This window comes from Acinonyx jubatus, chromosome A1 (assembly GCF_027475565.1).
Source record: "Acinonyx jubatus isolate Ajub_Pintada_27869175 chromosome A1, VMU_Ajub_asm_v1.0, whole genome shotgun sequence".
NCBI classification, from domain to species: Eukaryota; Metazoa; Chordata; class Mammalia; order Carnivora; family Felidae; genus Acinonyx; species Acinonyx jubatus.
In genome coordinates this window covers 183,828,159-183,847,318 of record NC_069380.1, presented here as the reverse complement: position 1 = coordinate 183,847,318, position 19,160 = coordinate 183,828,159, and the positions used below count along the sequence as shown (strand labels likewise).

Here is a 19,160-nt window from a genome sequence, read left to right as displayed (position 1 = left end):
AGCTTATGTGGCTGATTCCTGAGTAATAGAAATATCATCATTATCATGTCCCTATCTCATAAGCCTGTCTGTTGTCCAGAGATGAGAACAAACACAGCTCAGGGTAAATCCTTCCATTTGCTTTCAGGGTAAGCACTGCTACTCTGTATCACTTCCCCACATAGCCCATAGACTCCCTCCCCATTTCTCTCCTCATGGAAAATGCCTTTCCAAGCCCATCGCACTACATGAGTTTCCCTTACAGCATCCAAATCTAAACAGCTTCTCCCTCTGCTAAATTAAAAGATGCTTAACAAATGTTTCTTGGTGAGTAAATTCCTATGTCATGTATCTCAGTGCTTTTTCACCTCACACTTCCGGACACAGGAAAACCTAAGCAAAAATCAAGGTATTTTCTCTTGCCCACAAAAATAAACTGGCATTATGTCACACTTCCTTGTTGCTGTCTCGATCAGCATTTAACACTATGCCTGACACACTGTAAACTATGCAGTAATAATTGTTAGCTACTTGATCAGTAAGAGCTCAGCAATGCCAAACATGTGGCCGAAGCATAAACCTTTATTCAGTCTTTACCCAATCTTACTTAAACCCTGAGAAAGAGACAGGTGGTTAAATTCATGCACAAAATGTCTATACACAGACATTATATACTCTGCATGCTTTAAGATTGTATGTATACGATTAAAAACAACAACAACAACAACAACAACAACAACAACAACAGCTTTCTGATGCATTGAGGTTTAGGGGATTAAGAAAATGTACCATGATATTTTCAAGTTAGTCTTTCTTCCAGTTTGGAGCAAGCTAAGATTAATGGAGAATGTGATAATCTTTATTTCAAACCATTAAGTTCGAAATTTAGTGTCAGTGTAGCAAGTGCTGCAAGGAAGATGGATATTACCCTTTTCAATTTTAGGAGCTGGTAAGTCACATTGCTTGTTTTCAGATTAGCAGATGTTTGTCTCTGGGTATTGCCATAAGGAATGCTGTGTTTATTCAAATAAATAGATTCCCTGGCTGTGAATGATGATGAGCTTCACACATTTCTCATGTGTCTTATACACACATAATCTCACAAACACACACTCACACACACCCGCGTATTCTGTATTTTTTTTTTTTTTGGCAAAGATCTCAAATAACAGTGAAACAGATTCTTTATCCTCATAATGTTCTTTGTTGTGGAGAATTGAAAGTCTCTGCACATTATATGTGAAAAAGAAAAAAATTTACTTAGCCAAAAAGGATATGGGATTCTCACACTCTTATTAGAAGCTGGAACAAGAGAGAGGAAAACACAGCCATAGAAGCCACAGTGGATGATTTGAGATTGACTGAGATTTTCAGAAACTATGGAAGCACTGTCCCCACCCCCCCACCCCCACCCCCGCTCCAAATACCATGCTGGGTCTTCATAACTGGAATTAACCTAATTTAAATATTTTCCTGTATGTAATAAGCTCTAACATGAATTTTATTTTTTATGTGTACTGTATTCTGGTTTTTTTGAGTGCTGGTGTGGTGGAGCTGTAGGGAGTAGGACATGATTTTCCTTTCACATATCTCAGGAAATAATCAGTGGAAATTTTCTGACCGAGAAATATTTCAGGCATTTTAGGTGTTTTAAAAAATGATTATGCCAGCCATGATTCACCTGCCACCAATATGTACAGGCTACCACAAGTTTACTTCTGGAAACATCACCTAGCTCATATTTTGCTTCTAAAGTTACAGAAATTATGCATGGTCTGTGTAAGCTATTTGCATTGCAAAATATAGCTCAGTGTACTCTTTGCCATTTTCCAAAATTACCTAGGAATATACAATAGATGTATTTTTCCGTCAAAGCTGGAAGGATGAAAGATTAAAATTTAAAGGACCCATGACAGTTCTCCGGTTAAATAACCTAATGGCAAGTAAGATCTGGACTCCAGATACCTTTTTTCACAATGGAAAGAAGTCAGTGGCACACAACATGACCATGCCCAACAAACTCCTGAGGATCACAGAGGATGGTACCTTGTTGTATACCATGAGGTAAGGATGACTGTGTTCTGTTTGGGTCTCTTTCTGAACTTCTTTCTCTCCCATATATATGTGATCATGAAGCCAGTGGGCCATGGTAGAGTGTCTCGTTTCCTGTCTGCCCTATTCTACAACTTTAATAATTACTCTGTTGTGAGAAATAAATTGACTGAAATATTATGCAAGTATTGAGGTGTTAAGTAAAATGATTAGATAAAATGGGAAAAAATTTATAATGTATACTAAGTGATATATCTCTCCAACATACTCTAATTCAGTATAAGGAAATTCTTCCCCTACTATTAACCCCATATATTCCTGCATCCCAGTAAAGTCTAGATTAAATTTCTAGGAGCTATCTCAAAGTATATATCTGAAAGTTTTTCTACTTAAAAAAAGAGGGGGGAAGGGAATAAAAGGAAGGGGAAAAATTAGGACAGCACAACGGTCTTAAAAACTGTAGATTCATGTGAAGGTATACATTTAGAAGAATTTATAATGATATATATATATATATATATATATATATATATATAATAGTATCATTATAAATTCTGGATACCATTCATTCATTCATGATTGAATGAAGGAAACATGAATCAAAAAAGTTGTGAATATTTTTAAAGAAAAAATGTTGAGAATACTGCTAATTCATGAGAAATTAAAAATTGTCCAGAACTCATTATTAAGGGAAGCAGTGATTTCATACCCAAGTGACTTGTTAGAATGTTGTTTTTGTAGATCTGAACAGTACTTGGTAATTCAGACTGTCCAATTATTCCTTTGTCATGAAAAGGTAACAGAGGCAAAATCCTGGACTTGATGGAGTTTGTTTAGCATGGGAATAGAGTGATAGTTTGCTTTTGAAGAAAGCTGCCAGAATTCCTACCTTTTTATACAAAAATATCCAAATGGAAAAGAAAGAAAAATAAAATGCTTCAAGAGCCATTTTAGATGTTGGATTCAACTAGTAAATGTATAATAGGACTCAAAGAATGAAAAGAAATCTCACAAAAAGAAAAGAAAAGAAAGAAAGAAAATAGAAGATCAGTGGACAAATGTGTTGAGACCTTTCCAGATCATCCAATAGGATCTATTTATAATTGAAACCTGAAATATTCTCCCCTTGTAAAATATCTTGTTTTTGAGCCTAAGTTCAGTATTTATTCCTCCAAGTTGGCACTCTTTTAGGGCAGGACTTGCATATCTGATAAGTTTACCAATTAATACTTTCTGATATATTCAGTTTTCTTCATCAATAACTAGACTGTATCTCCCGTCTCATAAATTTCTCACCACCTTTGCTAATATGTTATCACTTTCCTTAATATTTTAATTTTAAAATGTGAGTTTAATCATTAATTTACCCATTTCATATTTGCTTCAGTCAGTATTATAATCACTTAATGAGTTTACTGGCTATAAAGCCATCCTGACCACATTTCTTGAGCTACTTAATAATATGGGTAAATATATTTTATAAAAACCATAAATCCCTTCATAATTCCCACCAAACAAGATCAAACGTATTTCAGTGAAATTTTTTCTTTACCCTTTTTCAAACATAAATAGAATTCATATTCTCTAAAGAGAGGAACTAAAGAGAAGCACAGCAGAGTCCTGGCTTCCATTAGTCAGTAGATTTGTAAAGAAAATGAAATGGTTAGAATATAGTGAGATCACATGCAAAATCTCAAGGAGACTCTATGTTATTGTCAATCTCACAAAGCCTGCGGACATTTCCTCCTTTACCTACTCCTTTGTTGGTTTATGCATTTGGTGCTTTTTTGGGAAGGAGATGGAAGGAGATAGGGAGAGCTGCACTGAGGAGAGAAAGCATTCTCTTCTCTTCCTCACCACCCATGTCTTCTCCACCAAGTCTTATACCAGCATTTATTTGCTTATATTTAATTTTAGTCTCCAAATATTTGCTGGGTTTAATGGATGAGGTGATGATCCTTGTCTTGGGAAACAGTAACAATTCTTGCTCATCATACAAATTCTGGTGTCATCCAGTCATTGTTGTAAATAATTCCTTTTAGATCTTTTGATTAATAGCTCAGAATAGTGCTGCAGTTTGTGTGGGCCTCTCTTGCTTTGTTAATATATTTGCTATAGTTAGTAACACACCATTTGTACTTATCAGAAAGTATCTAATCTATAGGGCTCTTGTTTATTTCTGCTGTTTTCTTTAATTGATAAGGCTGACAGTGAGAGCTGAGTGTCCAATGCATTTAGAGGACTTCCCTATGGATGCCCATGCCTGCCCACTAAAATTTGGAAGCTGTGAGTAAATTTCTTTTAATTTTTCTTCATTCTTATGAGAGACCTCCATCTTTAGTAAAGAAAGCTGTGGTTAATAACGTCTGTTAGAAATGTAAAGAGCATGAAGAAAGTTTAAATAGCTATTTGCTGCAAATACTTTCTATAAGTAATAATCTTTTATTTCATTTTTAATGTTATTTCAGGAAGACATTATTCCCTATCTCCTCAATGAGAAAGAATGGATTTAATTAATTAGAAAAATTCTACTTTTGTTAAAGTTGTATTAATAGAAAAATAAGAGGAGTATGGATGTTTTTACCCCATATATAATATCTTCCTTCTAATAAATGGAGATCATTATGTTTATTTTGCATCATTGATGACATTTGTTTAACCTTAAGAATATTGCAAGTTGTGGGGCACCTGGGTGGCTCAGTTCGTTAAGCGTTCGACTTCAGCTTGGGTCATGATCTCACAGTTTGTGAGTTTGAGCCCTGCGTTGGGTTCCGTGCTGACAGTTCAGAGCCTGGAGACTGCTTTGGATTCTGTGTCTATGTCTCTGCCCCTCCCCTGCTCGCTCTCTCTCTCTCTCTCTCTCAAAAATAAACATTAAAAAAAATTTTAAAAAAATATTGCACATTGTTTATCAGATAGAAATATTGGTAGGTGGCAGCAACAGATGGTACTTTTTTCTTAATAATGAAGCCTACACCAAAAAAAATATATTGCCAGAAAAGAACTTACCCTAATCATAGTCTTTAGAAGACTTCTAGGTCTGTTTGGATATACCATGAAATCCATGTGTCTATTAATGCTTTTGGAGGTATCCTAGATACCTTTATGATAATTGTCTGGGCTTCTGCTATTTGAAAATATGCAGGCACACATCAGAGGAGCCAAGAGAACCTTGGCCAATGGAGTCAGGTTCTCTGGTCCTCCTTTATCCTTCTGCTTTGAATAGCACACACGCAGAAAGTGAGTGAGACCAGTGTATTCCTGGTTTCCTGCAGGAGAGTTACTTACAAATACTGAGTCAACTGCTGGACTACCTAACCAGCTTTCTGTTCCCACTAGACAGACAGTCTAAGCAACTATTTTGGTGAAGATATGATTCATAGAAAAAAAAATAGGGGTAGTGTAGGAAGACAGCAAGCCAAGAAAATAGCAAAGGGCCTTCAGGCTCCTAGCAGCACTCCTCATGGAGAGACAAGTGTCTCTATTTATAAATCTAATTCCCTGCTGAAACCCAAGGACAAACTACTTAAAACATTGTCAGCCAAACAGGCCTTTGGTGGTAACCCTCCCCTTCCCACTCTTTCCCCAATTTAATGTATATTCTATGTTATGGACTACTACGTTTTCTCTTGGTTACCACTTTCATTTTTAACAATAATATGATGTAGTATGTGTTACTTGTATGTCAGATAGTATATTAAACATTTGAATATGTATCAGTTCATCCAATCCACAAAATAATCTTATAGTTAGGAAAATCATTCATTATAGTTTGCCTGGGACTATACTTATTTTATGCCTAATATCATGGCATAACTACTAATAGTGTCCCCTTTTACCTTCAGAAATACCTTGTCTTGGGACAACAAATTACTTGTTTAGTATATTAGTCAGGAATGTTTTCAAGCAGTTTGTATAGCTGAAAAAAATAGTTTATATTTTTATATGAGATGAATTAAGGTAAGTGATTGTTGGTTGATTATTGGTTAGTCAGCATCTCAACAAGGATGATGTTTTAAGATGCCCTTAGATGTTCTTCCTGATCACAAAATGGCTGCTGCAACTCTAGTCATTGCATCTGCTTTAAAAACAAAGAACAGTGGACAAAGAAGAAAGAACTAGCACCTGTATCAAAAAGATAAAAGCTTTCCCTAAAATCTTAGCAGGCATTTGCTCACATCTCATTAATCAAAGATGTGTCCCATTGCCCATGCTAACTGCAAATTAGGCTGGGAAGAAATATTCTTAAGTAGGCACATTGTCAGCCTACTTAAGAAGAAAATAGGAGGTATTTTAGGAAGGGAGAAATGGATAGTGAGTAGAAAACAAATAGTGTCTTGTGTAAGAAAAATAAAAATCTGTTTTCCACCTCAGAGCCTTTTTACATACTCTTTTCTCTATTTGGGTTACTCTTCCCTTGGTTCTTAATGGGACTGGCTTCTTTTATTTTTCCACTTCTCAGTATAAATGACATTTCCTAGGGCCTTCCCTAATGACCTTATCTAAATTTACATACAGTCCTGCCAGTCTTCTTGATTACAATACATATTTAATTTAGATATATTACAGCAATAATTATTAGTTTTATTTATTGGTTGACATTTTTATTGTCTGGGGACTGTAAACTCCATGAGAGCACAGTCTATTTTTTTCAGCATTTCCTAGCACAGAGCCTGATATAATGGAGACATTCAGTAAATATTTATTGAATGGATAAAAATTATAACAATCAGGTTTAAAATGCCCCTTCAATGTTTAAGTCTCAGAAAAGATAGCCAATTTAAGGCCTGTGGGGAATTAAAGAAACAGAAAAGACTTGACACTGAAAGGTAAGCATTGGAGCTCAGTGGGAGCGCACCATGACTAATTACCGTTGCCTGCCATTGGCTTGAGAAGCCGCAGTGGTTGATTTATTGTATGGTTAGTTCTCTGACCTGGCCTAGTCAGCACACTTCTGAAATGAAGAAACTGAGGCAAAAGTGTGCTAAAATTGCTTTGACCCAGTTTTTGAAGCAAATGTCTTGCCAAAATGTCAGAGAAGAGAATAAGCAAGAGATAAGATAGAGGATTTGGTAATAATTTAGTAGAACACTAAGTAATCTATGTTTATGAAGCATCCAGGGCAACCTCATCCATATGTTGATAAGAACTAAGCTCAGAAAAGCAGATGTTTTTCCTTACCACTCTCCATTAGACCCTGATTGTCAGTGTTACATCACATTTTTTGCTTATTGGGGATAGAGCCCTCTTCATAAGGCCAGATAACCAGAAGACAACATGCATGCTCCAGCTGACGTCTTTTAACTGCATTTTGAGGAAAATACAAATGGGGCTTTGATACTAAAAGAAGAGATTCAGGGGTGGCTGGGTGGCTTAGTCGGTTGAGCTTCTGACTTCAGCTCAGATCATGATCTCATGGTTGATGAGCTCGAGCCCCACGTCAGGCTTTGCATTGTCAGCTCAGAGCCCAGTTTGGATCCTCTGCCCCTGCCCCACCCCCCGCCTCTGCCCTTCCACTGCTTGCAGTCTCTCTGTCTCTCTCAAATATAAATAAACCTTTAAAAAATTAACATAAGAGATTCAGGTTATATTCTGAAAAGAATATCTAAGCAAGTGCTAGATCTAGAAAGGACTTGATAAGTGATGGTTCCCTGACTATCAAGCACAGTGCTTTGTAAATAAGGAGAGAGGGATAAGTAGAAATGTAAGTGAATTCTGAACAATAAATAACTTTAGAAATTATTCAGTGCACCTGCTTCATACAAATGGAGAGATGAAGGCTCCTAAATGTAAAGTGATAGTGTCTATAAGTAGCTGCTCTTCTGATACCAAGTCTATGCTTCCAGTGCTGTAGCCCCAGAAAGTTCTTTCATAACCCCAACCAAAACTTTTTGTCTTATATTTTAAATTTTTCTTAGGTAATCTGCTCATTTATTTGAAATCTGAGCTTAACATTTTGACTAAATAGCTGAAGGTTGTCTTTAAGCTTCTTTTCTCTTTGCTGAATAGTCTCAAAGGAAGGAAGTTTTCATAGACCTACTTTCTACTAGATACTGAAATGAAGAAATAAGGTATATTACCTATTACGATGCCTTATGTATATCTGTCTTTTACATCTTAAAATGCCATTTTTTAAATTTTTATTTAAATTCCAGTTAGTTAGCATACAGTGTAATGTATTCAGGTGTACAATATAGTCATTCCACACTTCCATAAAACACTCGGTGCTCCTCACAGTGGCCTCCTTAATCCCCATCACCCATTTCACCATGTGGATCTACTCTGCATTTTGGGAGATTTCCACTGAGAGACATGAACAATACGTAATCTCCACTTTCACAACAATGTCATGTTTATTGTAGATTTTGTGCACAATGGAGTTTCTAAGAAGTTGCAAGAATCAGACATGGAATTATATGACATGAGAAGTCAATGGTAACAGATCTTTTCCTCTAAAATTATATTAGCAGCCCATTGGCAACACATGATGAGGTACAAAAAAATAGGGAGTCCAGGCACTGTTGCTAATGCTAGTGTAATACAGTAGCAAGAGTTTTTTTTTTATTAGTTATGAAATGACAGAAAGTGTATAATTGGTTTCATCCCTAATTACTTGACCAACAAGTATCCTTACTTGGATTTTAAGCATCTAATATACAGTTTTTGCCTAGAATATCTTTATCAATAGCACTGGAGTAGAATGGATGTCATCCTATGCTCTTACTTCGGTTTTCCCACTATACAGCTATGCACCCTTAAACAAGTCATTCACAGTTTCTGTGCTTCGGTCTATCATCTGTAAAATGAGATAAGCTATATCACCTCTAAAGTCCTTCCATATTAACAATCAATGATTCTTTGTTATCATAAACTTGATATGTCTTCTTAGATAAGGCCCATTAAAAAATTTTATCACGATCAGAAAAATATTTTACTGAATATAGGTACCTACAAATTGTAAGCAATATGGTTCTCAAACTAATGTGCTCTGCACTCTTTGAGGGATTTTATAAAAATAAATCATGTTTCAGATGCTATTAACAAATGCAATCCTCCTCTCTAACAAATGCAATGCTAAAATGATTCAAAACATTTTTAAGTCAATGAGATGTGTTAACTCAATGGTAGGAATTATTTCACAATGCATATGTATATCAAATCCTCATGTTGTACACTTTAAATGTCTTACATTTTTGTCAATTATACCTTAATAAAGCTGTGAATAAATACACACATATATACGTACATACATATGTACATACATACAAGACTAGTGCCATGAAAGAAGTCAATGAGGACAGCCACAATTAAAAAAGAAAAATCAGTGAGAACAGATTCCAAAACTATTCATTTATCAGTCTTACATATTTATGAAAGAAGCAATAACCACTAAATTAATTTCTAGTATATTCTCTCAAACTCCTGGAAAATTTGATAAAAAATATACTTGAACTTGACTATCAATCTGTCCAGAAGTAATGCTGAAGCAGATGGGGTACCCATGTAAAATTAGGAGAATACTAATACTAATATTGACTGAACCTTCTGCAAAAGTCATCCCAGAGACAGAAAAAAGCTTTTGTTCAGAGAATGAGGGGCACGGCTCACATCTTTTTTATGGCAGCTTCACGTGTGTGTAAAAATGCAATGATCACTTCATATCTCATAATATTTGAGTTTGGACAAATAAAGATTTGAAAAAAAACACACCCAAGTTTGGTTACCTTGGGATGGGAGGGGATGGGTAAAGCAGGGATGCATTATGACTTTTATGGGCTCTAGACACGTTTGCCTTTTTTGAACAATTCCTCAAAAAATGTATATTAAAACTATACTTTGATTTATAATTTTATATTTTTAACTTTTTTACTTGAGGACTGTATTTGTATAAAGATTAATAAAACCCAAATGGGATCACTTTTTTTTCTGACTTTAAAAGAAATTAAAACATTATTTGTCCACCTGAAGGTATTGTGGACCCTGGGCATTTTGTCTACCATGCCTAATGCAGAAATTGGGTAAGGGATAAAGCTTTTACAGTAAAGCCAACTTTTGCCAACATATCTGCCTCTCAATCACCCTGGAAACTTTGCTTTTGCTAATCTAATAGTCTTTTAACTTTTAATATCACTCTACATCTCAAGAGAGGAAAGTGTGTACTATCTTTCCACCCTATGTATAGTGGGTGTTCTGTGACCACCAGAAAAACTATGGAATCTCTTCTTCTTCTCACTTATTCTGTACAATTCTTCCCCCAACTTTCCTGAGTAATGAATCAGGATTTTGACCTAGCTTCTCATATAGAAGGATGACTAGGTTAAAACTGATATGGTAAATGAAAACAATTGAGAAGTGTAATGAGCTAAATTGTCAACATCATCATTGTCATAGTAAATATCTATTAAAAGGAGAATTAATGTAAAAAGAAGTAAAATCAGACTTCCTTTAGAAACAGATGTTCAGTAAAATTTCCAGTGTTACTTTTTACATTTATCATGACCTTCTGCTGGCCAGACATAATCTGGACCCAGGCTACTACCTCTAGCCTTATGTCATCTCATATGGACTTCAGCTCTGCCCATATTGGTATTCCTGTTCTTACTCAAATATATCACGCTTTTACCTGCACCAGAGGAAAAAAAAAATTGTTTGTTCATTTATCTATCAAACTCTTCCCCAAGACTTATATAGCCTACTCTCATTTCTGTCATGCATATAATTGTCATTTCCACAATGGCCCTCTCTGAGTCTTTCACCTAAAATAAGTGCATTCTCTACCCTCTTACCTATTGTGAATGGTTTTATTGCATTTAACACTACTTGAAGTTATATGTTTATTAGCTTATCTGTTTTTGTCCCCATTACTGTCACAGCGGTAGGGAAACTTGTTAGTTATGTTCAGTAGCATATTTTCAGTAAGGCACTTTGTCTTTTGTAGATGCTTAATAACCATTTGTTGTAAGAGTGAACAGATGACTGAACAAATCAGGAAAATGTGTTTTAGTGTTCTAAACTAAGGGATATGGGCTCTCCTTTCCTGGCCTGCCCTCTGCAACCATGCAATAGAAAATATGAAACTGATAGGACTCACCAAATAATTAGGAGAATGAAAGTGGCATAACACATGGGCCATGTACCCTTCTTTCCTTTCAGATGCCTATACCAGAGCAGAAGTTGTTTATGAGTGGACCAGAGAGCCAGCACGCTCAGTGGTTGTAGCAGAAGATGGATCACGCCTAAATCAGTATGACCTTCTTGGGCAAACAGTAGATTCTGGAATTGTTCAATCTAGTACAGGTAAGTGCCATTTGATTATTCCAGATATTTCAGAAGAAATATAAGCAGTTTTTGTGAGAATGTGAGAATTCAGTAAGGTCTTCAATAACACATATAGAAACAAGAAATTCTGCTAAACCAGGACCAATTAAGCGAGTTTATAGAGTTTTGCCCTTGGATTCAGCATTTAACGTCTTTTGGCCTCTGTTTCTTTGTTGGCAAAATAAGGTACTGATTCTATGTGATCAGGGTAGCAGAGTATTTAGGAATGTGAACTTCTGGGGAAGAATGTATGGATTAAATTCTTACTCCTACCTTACCTGATGATTGTGGAAGAAATAAATTAAATCCATAAAGAGTGCTTATGATATTTTCTGGCACATAAAAAATCTTTTTTAAAAATTTTTTTTAATGTTTACTTATTTTTTGAGAGACAGAGAGAGACAGAGCATGAGTGGGGGAGGGGCAGAAAGAGAGGGAGACCCAGAATCTGAAGCAGGCTCCAGACCCTGAGCTGTCAGCACATAGCCTGATACGGGGCTCAAACTCACAAACCACAAGATCATGACCTGAGCTGACATCAGACTCTTAACCAACTGAGCCACCCAGGTGCCCCATGAAAAAATTCTTACTAAATGTTAGCTATTAATATCATCTACGCCCAATTTATTGCCATGATTCGATGAATCTTCGTGCATTTGTAGCAGTGACCTCTACACATATGATACCAAAAGTCAATTTCTTCAACATAAACCTATCCATTCATGTCTCCAGCGATGGATCTTCCACAGCTAAATTCCACAGAAACATAATTACATTACTGACCACTTCACTTTGGAATTAAAAGTAGGTGAGGTACCATTCTTCTTAGTATTGTAACTGCTTTACCAACAGAATACTGAGAACTAGATCAGATAACTATTAAGCAGCTGGACCCAAAACTTTAAACTTTTAAAGTTGCTTCAAGAAATTAAGAGTTTAGTTATATAAATATCCATTTTATGACTAAATGTAATGTGATCATCAGGCTGGAAAATTATAAAGTTTGGATTTTAACCCTCCCTCAATCTTAATACTTTTAGTTATGCTCAACTATTGAAGACTTAACAAGTTTATAGTTGTCTTTAAAATCTTAAATTAGTTCATTCACTTTGATTTGTAATTTCTAAAAAATGCAATTTGGTAATATGTAAGGGTAGAAGTGCTGATTTTCTAAGAAAAATTTCTTCCTTATGTTTCAGGCTTTATATTAGGACCCTGATAATTCTAACATGTTCATGTAATAGGTCAATATATCTTATTCTGGTTATTGGAAAATTCCTGCTTCATGGTATCTGCCTTTTGCTTACTTTATAGAAACCATGGCTAATCTGTAAATTCAAATGTTTATGTTTCTTGTTTTGAAAAATGGAGAAAATTGCTCCTCAGTTTTGCCAACATTAAAAATACATGTGGCATAGTATAAAGTTTTCAACTTTGCAGTGAGAAATAGGTAGACTCAAATCTTGGTCCTGCCACATAGAAGCCTGGTGACTTTGGGAAAGTCCTGTATCCAATTAGAAACTCTGGTGTCTTCTAAGAAGTGGTGATTCTATAATTTTGCATTAAAGATGAGATAATATAAAACATTAAACAGAGTGCTACATATAGTAAATACTCAAAATGGTATGTAGCAGTTATTGCTATAGTCTTGAAGATATTCCATAACATGGAAAATAGTGAAAATGTTTTTTTCTTCACAAGTGAGAAAACATACTAAAATGAGCAGTGTTTACTTTTAAAAATCAAATGCTATTTGGATATTGTGGCAGGCACTGGAGAGTCGATGACAGACAAGGCAGAGATCTTGCTGTCATGGAATGTGAAATCTAAAGGAAGACAAACATATAAACTATAATTATCAAAATGGGTGGTAAGTGCCGTGATTAACATTTTGTGAGGGCAGGGACCATATCTGTCTTCTGTATCCCTATTATTTACTATAGTAGCTAAAACAGAGGAGACACTAAATATTTTGAATTAATGAATAAAAAAAGAAATGTATCCAGCCTAGAATAATCAAGGAAGAGTAACTGCAGGGGTTGACTTTCATGTTGTTAATTTGTATTTATTGGAAACCAAATAATCAGTATTTTAAGCCCAGAACATTGAAAATAATAATCATAGGACTTTCCCTCTAGAAATTCTCCATCTAATATCAGTAGAATGGAGGCTGAGGGATGTGAATGAAACAATAATTCAAATTCAGTGGCATGCAGGTATTCAATAGTAAAAGTATACACAAGCCATGAGGATTACTCACGGGAAGGTGTGCCTCCACTCTACTTCTAGTGCTAGTGACCTTGACATGTCTCTGCATCCCTCTTTATGACCAGTTTCCATGTCTTCAAAGTGAAAGGCTTAGTCTGATGAACTCGGAGACGTCTCTGGCCTCATCAGGCTTTAGCCTATATACGTTCTAGTTATTCAGAAATAAGACACAGGCACAAATTGGGGATAGGAGATGAGAGGCAGTGGCCTAATCTACCACCACCACGCTGGCTGGACATCATAAGTTGAGTACATTAAAAGTACTCATCTGTGCTAGAACAGCAAGTTTATCTGTACAAATAAAAGTTTTTTCTTATCATTCCCGTAATGGATATTGTTTGGGGGATGGGAGAAAGGGAGGCGAGGAAAATAGTGAGCAAATTCTCCAATGTAGGAGCTCAGTTTCGTGTACATTTTCATCTCCACGATAAGTCACTGAACTATACTTCTTCTGGGTCCCCTTTAGCTCATCAAAAACCCACCCTGATAGATTTCTGTGGGGGAAGAAACAAAGATCTTTTCTAAGGTCTTCCATCCCATATTTCAAATATCCTTGTGGAGCCCTAAAAACAGTAAGTTAAAATGGCACTGAGTGCTGTTACCTCCCTGTTTCTGCCAGAAGACTAGGAATGATAGCAAGAAAGAGCACACACATTGAGAATGATTAGATAAAAACCATCTTCTACCTTAAATTTCTCTGTGGGGAGAGAAGCAATATAGATCACCTCTTAGAAGGGGTTGCCCTACTTGCCTGAGCCAACTCACATGTGAACACCAGTGGTCTTTTTCAGTGGTCTTTTTCTGTGACCTAGGAGGGGGGAAATAAGAGGTTCAGTTCAATCCCTGGATTTTTAAATTCAGTACAAACCCACTAAAGCACAATCTTTTTCTCGAGTCTGCCATAAAATTTTGGAGAAGAAAGTAAGTTGGAGATTTAGTTTGAAGTACAGCTAGTCACCTGGCAGAGAGAAACCTTAAAGGCACACTAAATGATGAGACCAGTCAGCTCTCAAATCCAATACAATCCTATGTTATTAATTTATTTATTAACTAATTCCTTCAGCCATTTGCTCACTTACTGTGTTTGACACTGTAATTGGGCCTGGAAAAGATAGATGAAGGACACATAATTCCTGCCTTCAAGAAGCTCATAGTTGATTGATATAAGTAGCTAACCTGCACTTGCCATTGTTCAAATCATCACAACAATCCCAGGATATAGGTATTATTCTTACTATAACCATTATACAGATGGGACATAATTGAATCCAGGGAGATTTAACTATTCTTCTTAGGTCATACAGCAAGGCATTGGCAGAGCTGGGATTTGAACCTGGGTAGTCTAGCTGCAGAGTGCTCTCAACCACATGACTAGAAACAGGAAATGTAGACATGTGTGAAATCCTATAATGTGGTGCATCATGGATTTAAGAGTGTGGGCTCTGGAATTATGCTGTGAAGTTTTGAATGCTGGTTTTACCACTTATTAACTTCCTGACCTTTGGCAAGACATTTCTCTTGTGCTATTTGGAGATAATAAGAGGATCTACTTCATGAGCTACTGTGAGATTGAAATGAGAAAATGCACGTGACCTTCTTAGCAGAGCACCTGACATGTAAAAACTATGTAATAAATATTAGATATTACTATCAATAATAGTGATAGGGTTAGTGCAAGAGAGCCACATGGCAAGAAGAAGAGGTCATTTCTGCTTGACATATCAGAGAAAGCAGTTTGGAACTAGACCACAGACATGGCCCCATCTCATTCTACTATACCACATTATGTTTCCTAAATAATTCTTTAAGGAGAGCCCATGAAAAAATCATAGTAGTCATTAAGAGGCATGGAAGTATGACTTATACAGAAAGTATAATAATTAAATAAGTATAATAATTAGTCATTAGGTGTAATGAAAATATGGCCAGAAAACAATAACAAAATAATATGTAATGCATTTTTTAAGTACACAGTGATGACTAAAACCTTCATATTTACCTAAGTTACTAGATGGATTTGATCAGAGGAAATTTAGGTGAGCTTTGCTGAGTATGAATATTTCTTCTTTGTGAATGACTATCTTTTATCCTTAGAACATCAGACCAAAAGAAATTGTGACATCCTTAAAATCTTCTCTGGATGACTTTATTTAAGGACGACCCTGCAGGGTCAAAATGAATGAGGAAACAACCATTTTCCCAGACCGGAGGCAGCAGTTTTGTTAAACATTCATCCAAGGAGCCTCAAGTCTCCCATTTATGAAACCTAGTACATGATCTCCAGAGAAATCATTGTAGCCATAAAATGTAAAGCCTGGCAGTTGGGGATGGGGAGAAAAGACTCTATAGTCATCTGATCAACCTATTCTTATTTCAGATGAAGAGATGGGTCTAGAGAGGCTAAGTGGCCTAGAACTCTCACCATTTTTTTTTCTTATTTCTATTTCATAACCCTTTGAGCAGATATTAAAATACGAATTCTTTCCTCGATATTTTGCATTCCTCGTTCCCATTAAAAAGGTATCATAGAAACTTAGGAAACACATAACTTAGAAAACACAAATTTTAGAGTACTTGGAAGGAAAGGATCAACTTTATATGGACCTAATGTTCACTACAACTTTGTTGAAGTGAATGGTTGCTTTCTAGATATGGAAAGAATACCTTTCTATCCTTTTGTCTACACGCTATAAATATGCATGTGACTCAATTTTTTTAAAATAACTTCCATATCTACCATTTCATTTTATCCTCACAGCATCCAAGGAAATAATTAAGTAAAGCACTATCATTTTAATTGAACAAATGAGGAAACTGAAGTCAAATAAAGTTAAGCAAGGAATTTGCTCTTCAAGTAAATGGAAGCCAGTTCTAAACAAACCCTCAAAGCTGCTTTCTGACTTAGATCCCTGTTTCTTTTCCCTCCTTCTCCTTAATTTTGTATGGTAATGTATCAGAAATATTGTCACATCTAATTTACAAGCCTCCCTGAGGGTTACATGATATGCAAGGATATTTGAATTACAATTCTTCTAGATTATTGAATTAGAGGAAAAGAATTTGACATGCTTAGTGCATAAGCACTTGATGTCTAGAGATATTCTTTAGGAATATCTCTATTCAATTTAGGAGACTGATTTTTTTGTTGTGTTTTTCTTTTATTTTTAAACTATTACAACATGATTCTGATTTTGCTGCCTTTTCTTTTCCTTACTTAAATGTTTTGTGCCAAAGCTTCTTAGATTTTGTTTAATTTAAGAAAATGATTTCAGAAGATTTGAAATCCTCCTTTCTCTATTTTGTTAGTGACAAAATGGTTTATATAACAAATATGTTGAATAATAGTTCCTCCAAAATAATATTATTTTCAGAATCTTCCTAAAATGTTCATTGTGAACAACAAAAGATGATAATGGAATATGTATAGATATTCATCTTTCTGACATTCTGGAATTTTTTCTTTGGGCTGGTAAAATTTTGTAAATCTCAGTTGAATGAATGGTTAGAATAATAATGCGTACTCCTGAGAGGATAAAATGTAACATGGCCATGCCCATAAGATGACATTTTAGTAGCCCAGGGAAAATTGGTTTTTTGCATCTTTCTCAAATTTGAATCATTTAATTCTTTTGGGTGACCTTGGAGGTCACCCAATGTATCTATAGAAAATTAAAAGAAATTAGTAAGCATATTTCCCTCCCAAAGAGAGATTCTGATGGATGTTGATTTGAGTGAGTGCCCTTAAATCTCAGTGTGTCCCTTTTCACCATACACAGATATTTGAATACTTAAAATATGTAAAACCATGCTATATTCCAAGAACTATCCTTTTCCAATTAATTTTAAGTTTGATGAGAGGAATATAAGCATATAAATTAGATAAACTAAAAAGTATAAAATATTATTATAAATGTAAACAAGCTATAAATAAATTTGAAATTACTTACAAGGGATCAGTAAATCATTACTGATAACAATTAAAATTACTGATAACAATTAAAACAACTAACATTACTGATAACAATTAAAATTGTTATCATTATTAACAATTATCAGTGAAAGCTTATTTACACTTGTGAATTATTTCCTACTGTGAAGAATAAATGCATTTATTTTACTAATACTTTTACCAATTCTGATTGGAGGGAACAGGTAAGAAAATGGGAAAAGGAACTAAAATTTATTTTAAAACTCTTACACAACATGATCTTAAATAGACTCCCTATTCTTCATTCTCCCCACAGTATACTTCTCACTATTTTATAGATTAGGAAACAGAGGATCAGAGACTGAGTTGCCCAAGGCTAACAGTAAGAATATAAGATGTCTAAGTTTTGAGCTCAAATCCATTTGCTTCCAAAGCTAATAAGCTTTCCTTTACGGTACATTTCTTCTTATTCTGCTATGGATTCATCCCAACCCATAGGTGAACAAAATATTCAGCAGTAATAGATGTCATGTAGAGAATTTTGTATCAGTATCTCAATATACTGAGTTGTGAGAATGAGTGCTGAGCTATGAGACGTAATGCTAAAATGCATTTTTAGAGCTGTGACAGAGTCTTAAATACAGCTTAGGGAGTTTGCTTGTCAGTATGTAACACTGGAGACAATGTTGATTGTGACACTGGGGAAGAGTGGAGTATTTGCTAGTGGCATCTAGTGGGTACAGGTCAGGCTGAATATACAGCAACATATAGGACAGCCCTCACAATAAATAATTATCTGGTCAGAAATGTCAATAGTGCTGAGGTTGAGAAACCTTAATGTAGACAATGGGAATCCATTAAGGCATTTTAAGATTTTACATATCCTTTTTTTATTATTATTTTAGAGAGAGAGAGAGAGAACAAGGAAGAGAGGAGGCAGAGGGAAAGAGAGAATCTTAAGCAGGCTCCATGTTCAGCGCAGAGCCTGACGCAGGGCTTGATGCCACAACTATGAGATCATGACCTGAACTGGAATCAAGAGTAGGATGCTCAAGTAACTGAGCCACCCAGGTGTACCTACATATGCTTTAAAAAGATTACTCTGCATCAAAGTTTAGGGAAAACTGGAGTGAGGGAGTGGCTAGAGATGAGCAAGACAATTGACGGATCTACAAAGGCAATAAGAGCAGTGACCACCAGATAAACGATAGACTGGGAGATACTGCGCAGGAGAAATTAAAATTGTGATGCTCAACTTATTCCTTTCTTTCTCCCTCTGAAGCCCTACTTCACATCCATGGATCAATTCCAGGGTTTTAGCCTGAGTGAGTAGAAAGATGAGAGTACCATGAATTTAAAGATGGACTCTAAGTGGAAATTCAACACAGCTGTATGCTGGTCATTATTTTTTATGGGAAAGGTTAACTAATGTCTGTTTTTGAATGTATTTAGTTGGTGATGTCAATAAAAAATCAATGTCTGAGATGTCTTGTAGATATTTGGGAATACAGGTTGATTTTAAAAATGATGTTACTTAGAGCTCTAGATTTGGCAGCCCTCTAGGTACAAATGACACTAGGGTCAGGGGTGAGAAAGGAAATCCTGGCTAGAGTCA

The 19,160-nt window shown here is 35.5% G+C and overlaps 1 protein-coding gene across 3 annotated transcripts in view; it reads left to right on the top strand.

The window, feature by feature from the left end:
- Window positions 1-19,160, top strand: part of GABRA1 (gamma-aminobutyric acid type A receptor subunit alpha1) — a 61,163-nt gene that overhangs the window by 26,376 nt on the left and 15,627 nt on the right. For all 3 annotated transcript variants that reach the window (XM_053226751.1, XM_015067003.3, XM_015067005.3), the window contains 3 exons: window positions 1,823-2,043; window positions 4,235-4,317; window positions 11,185-11,328. In XM_053226751.1, coding sequence (XP_053082726.1) covers window positions 1,823-2,043; window positions 4,235-4,317; window positions 11,185-11,328 — 448 coding nt within the window. The remainder of the gene's footprint in view (window positions 1-1,822; window positions 2,044-4,234; window positions 4,318-11,184; window positions 11,329-19,160) is intronic.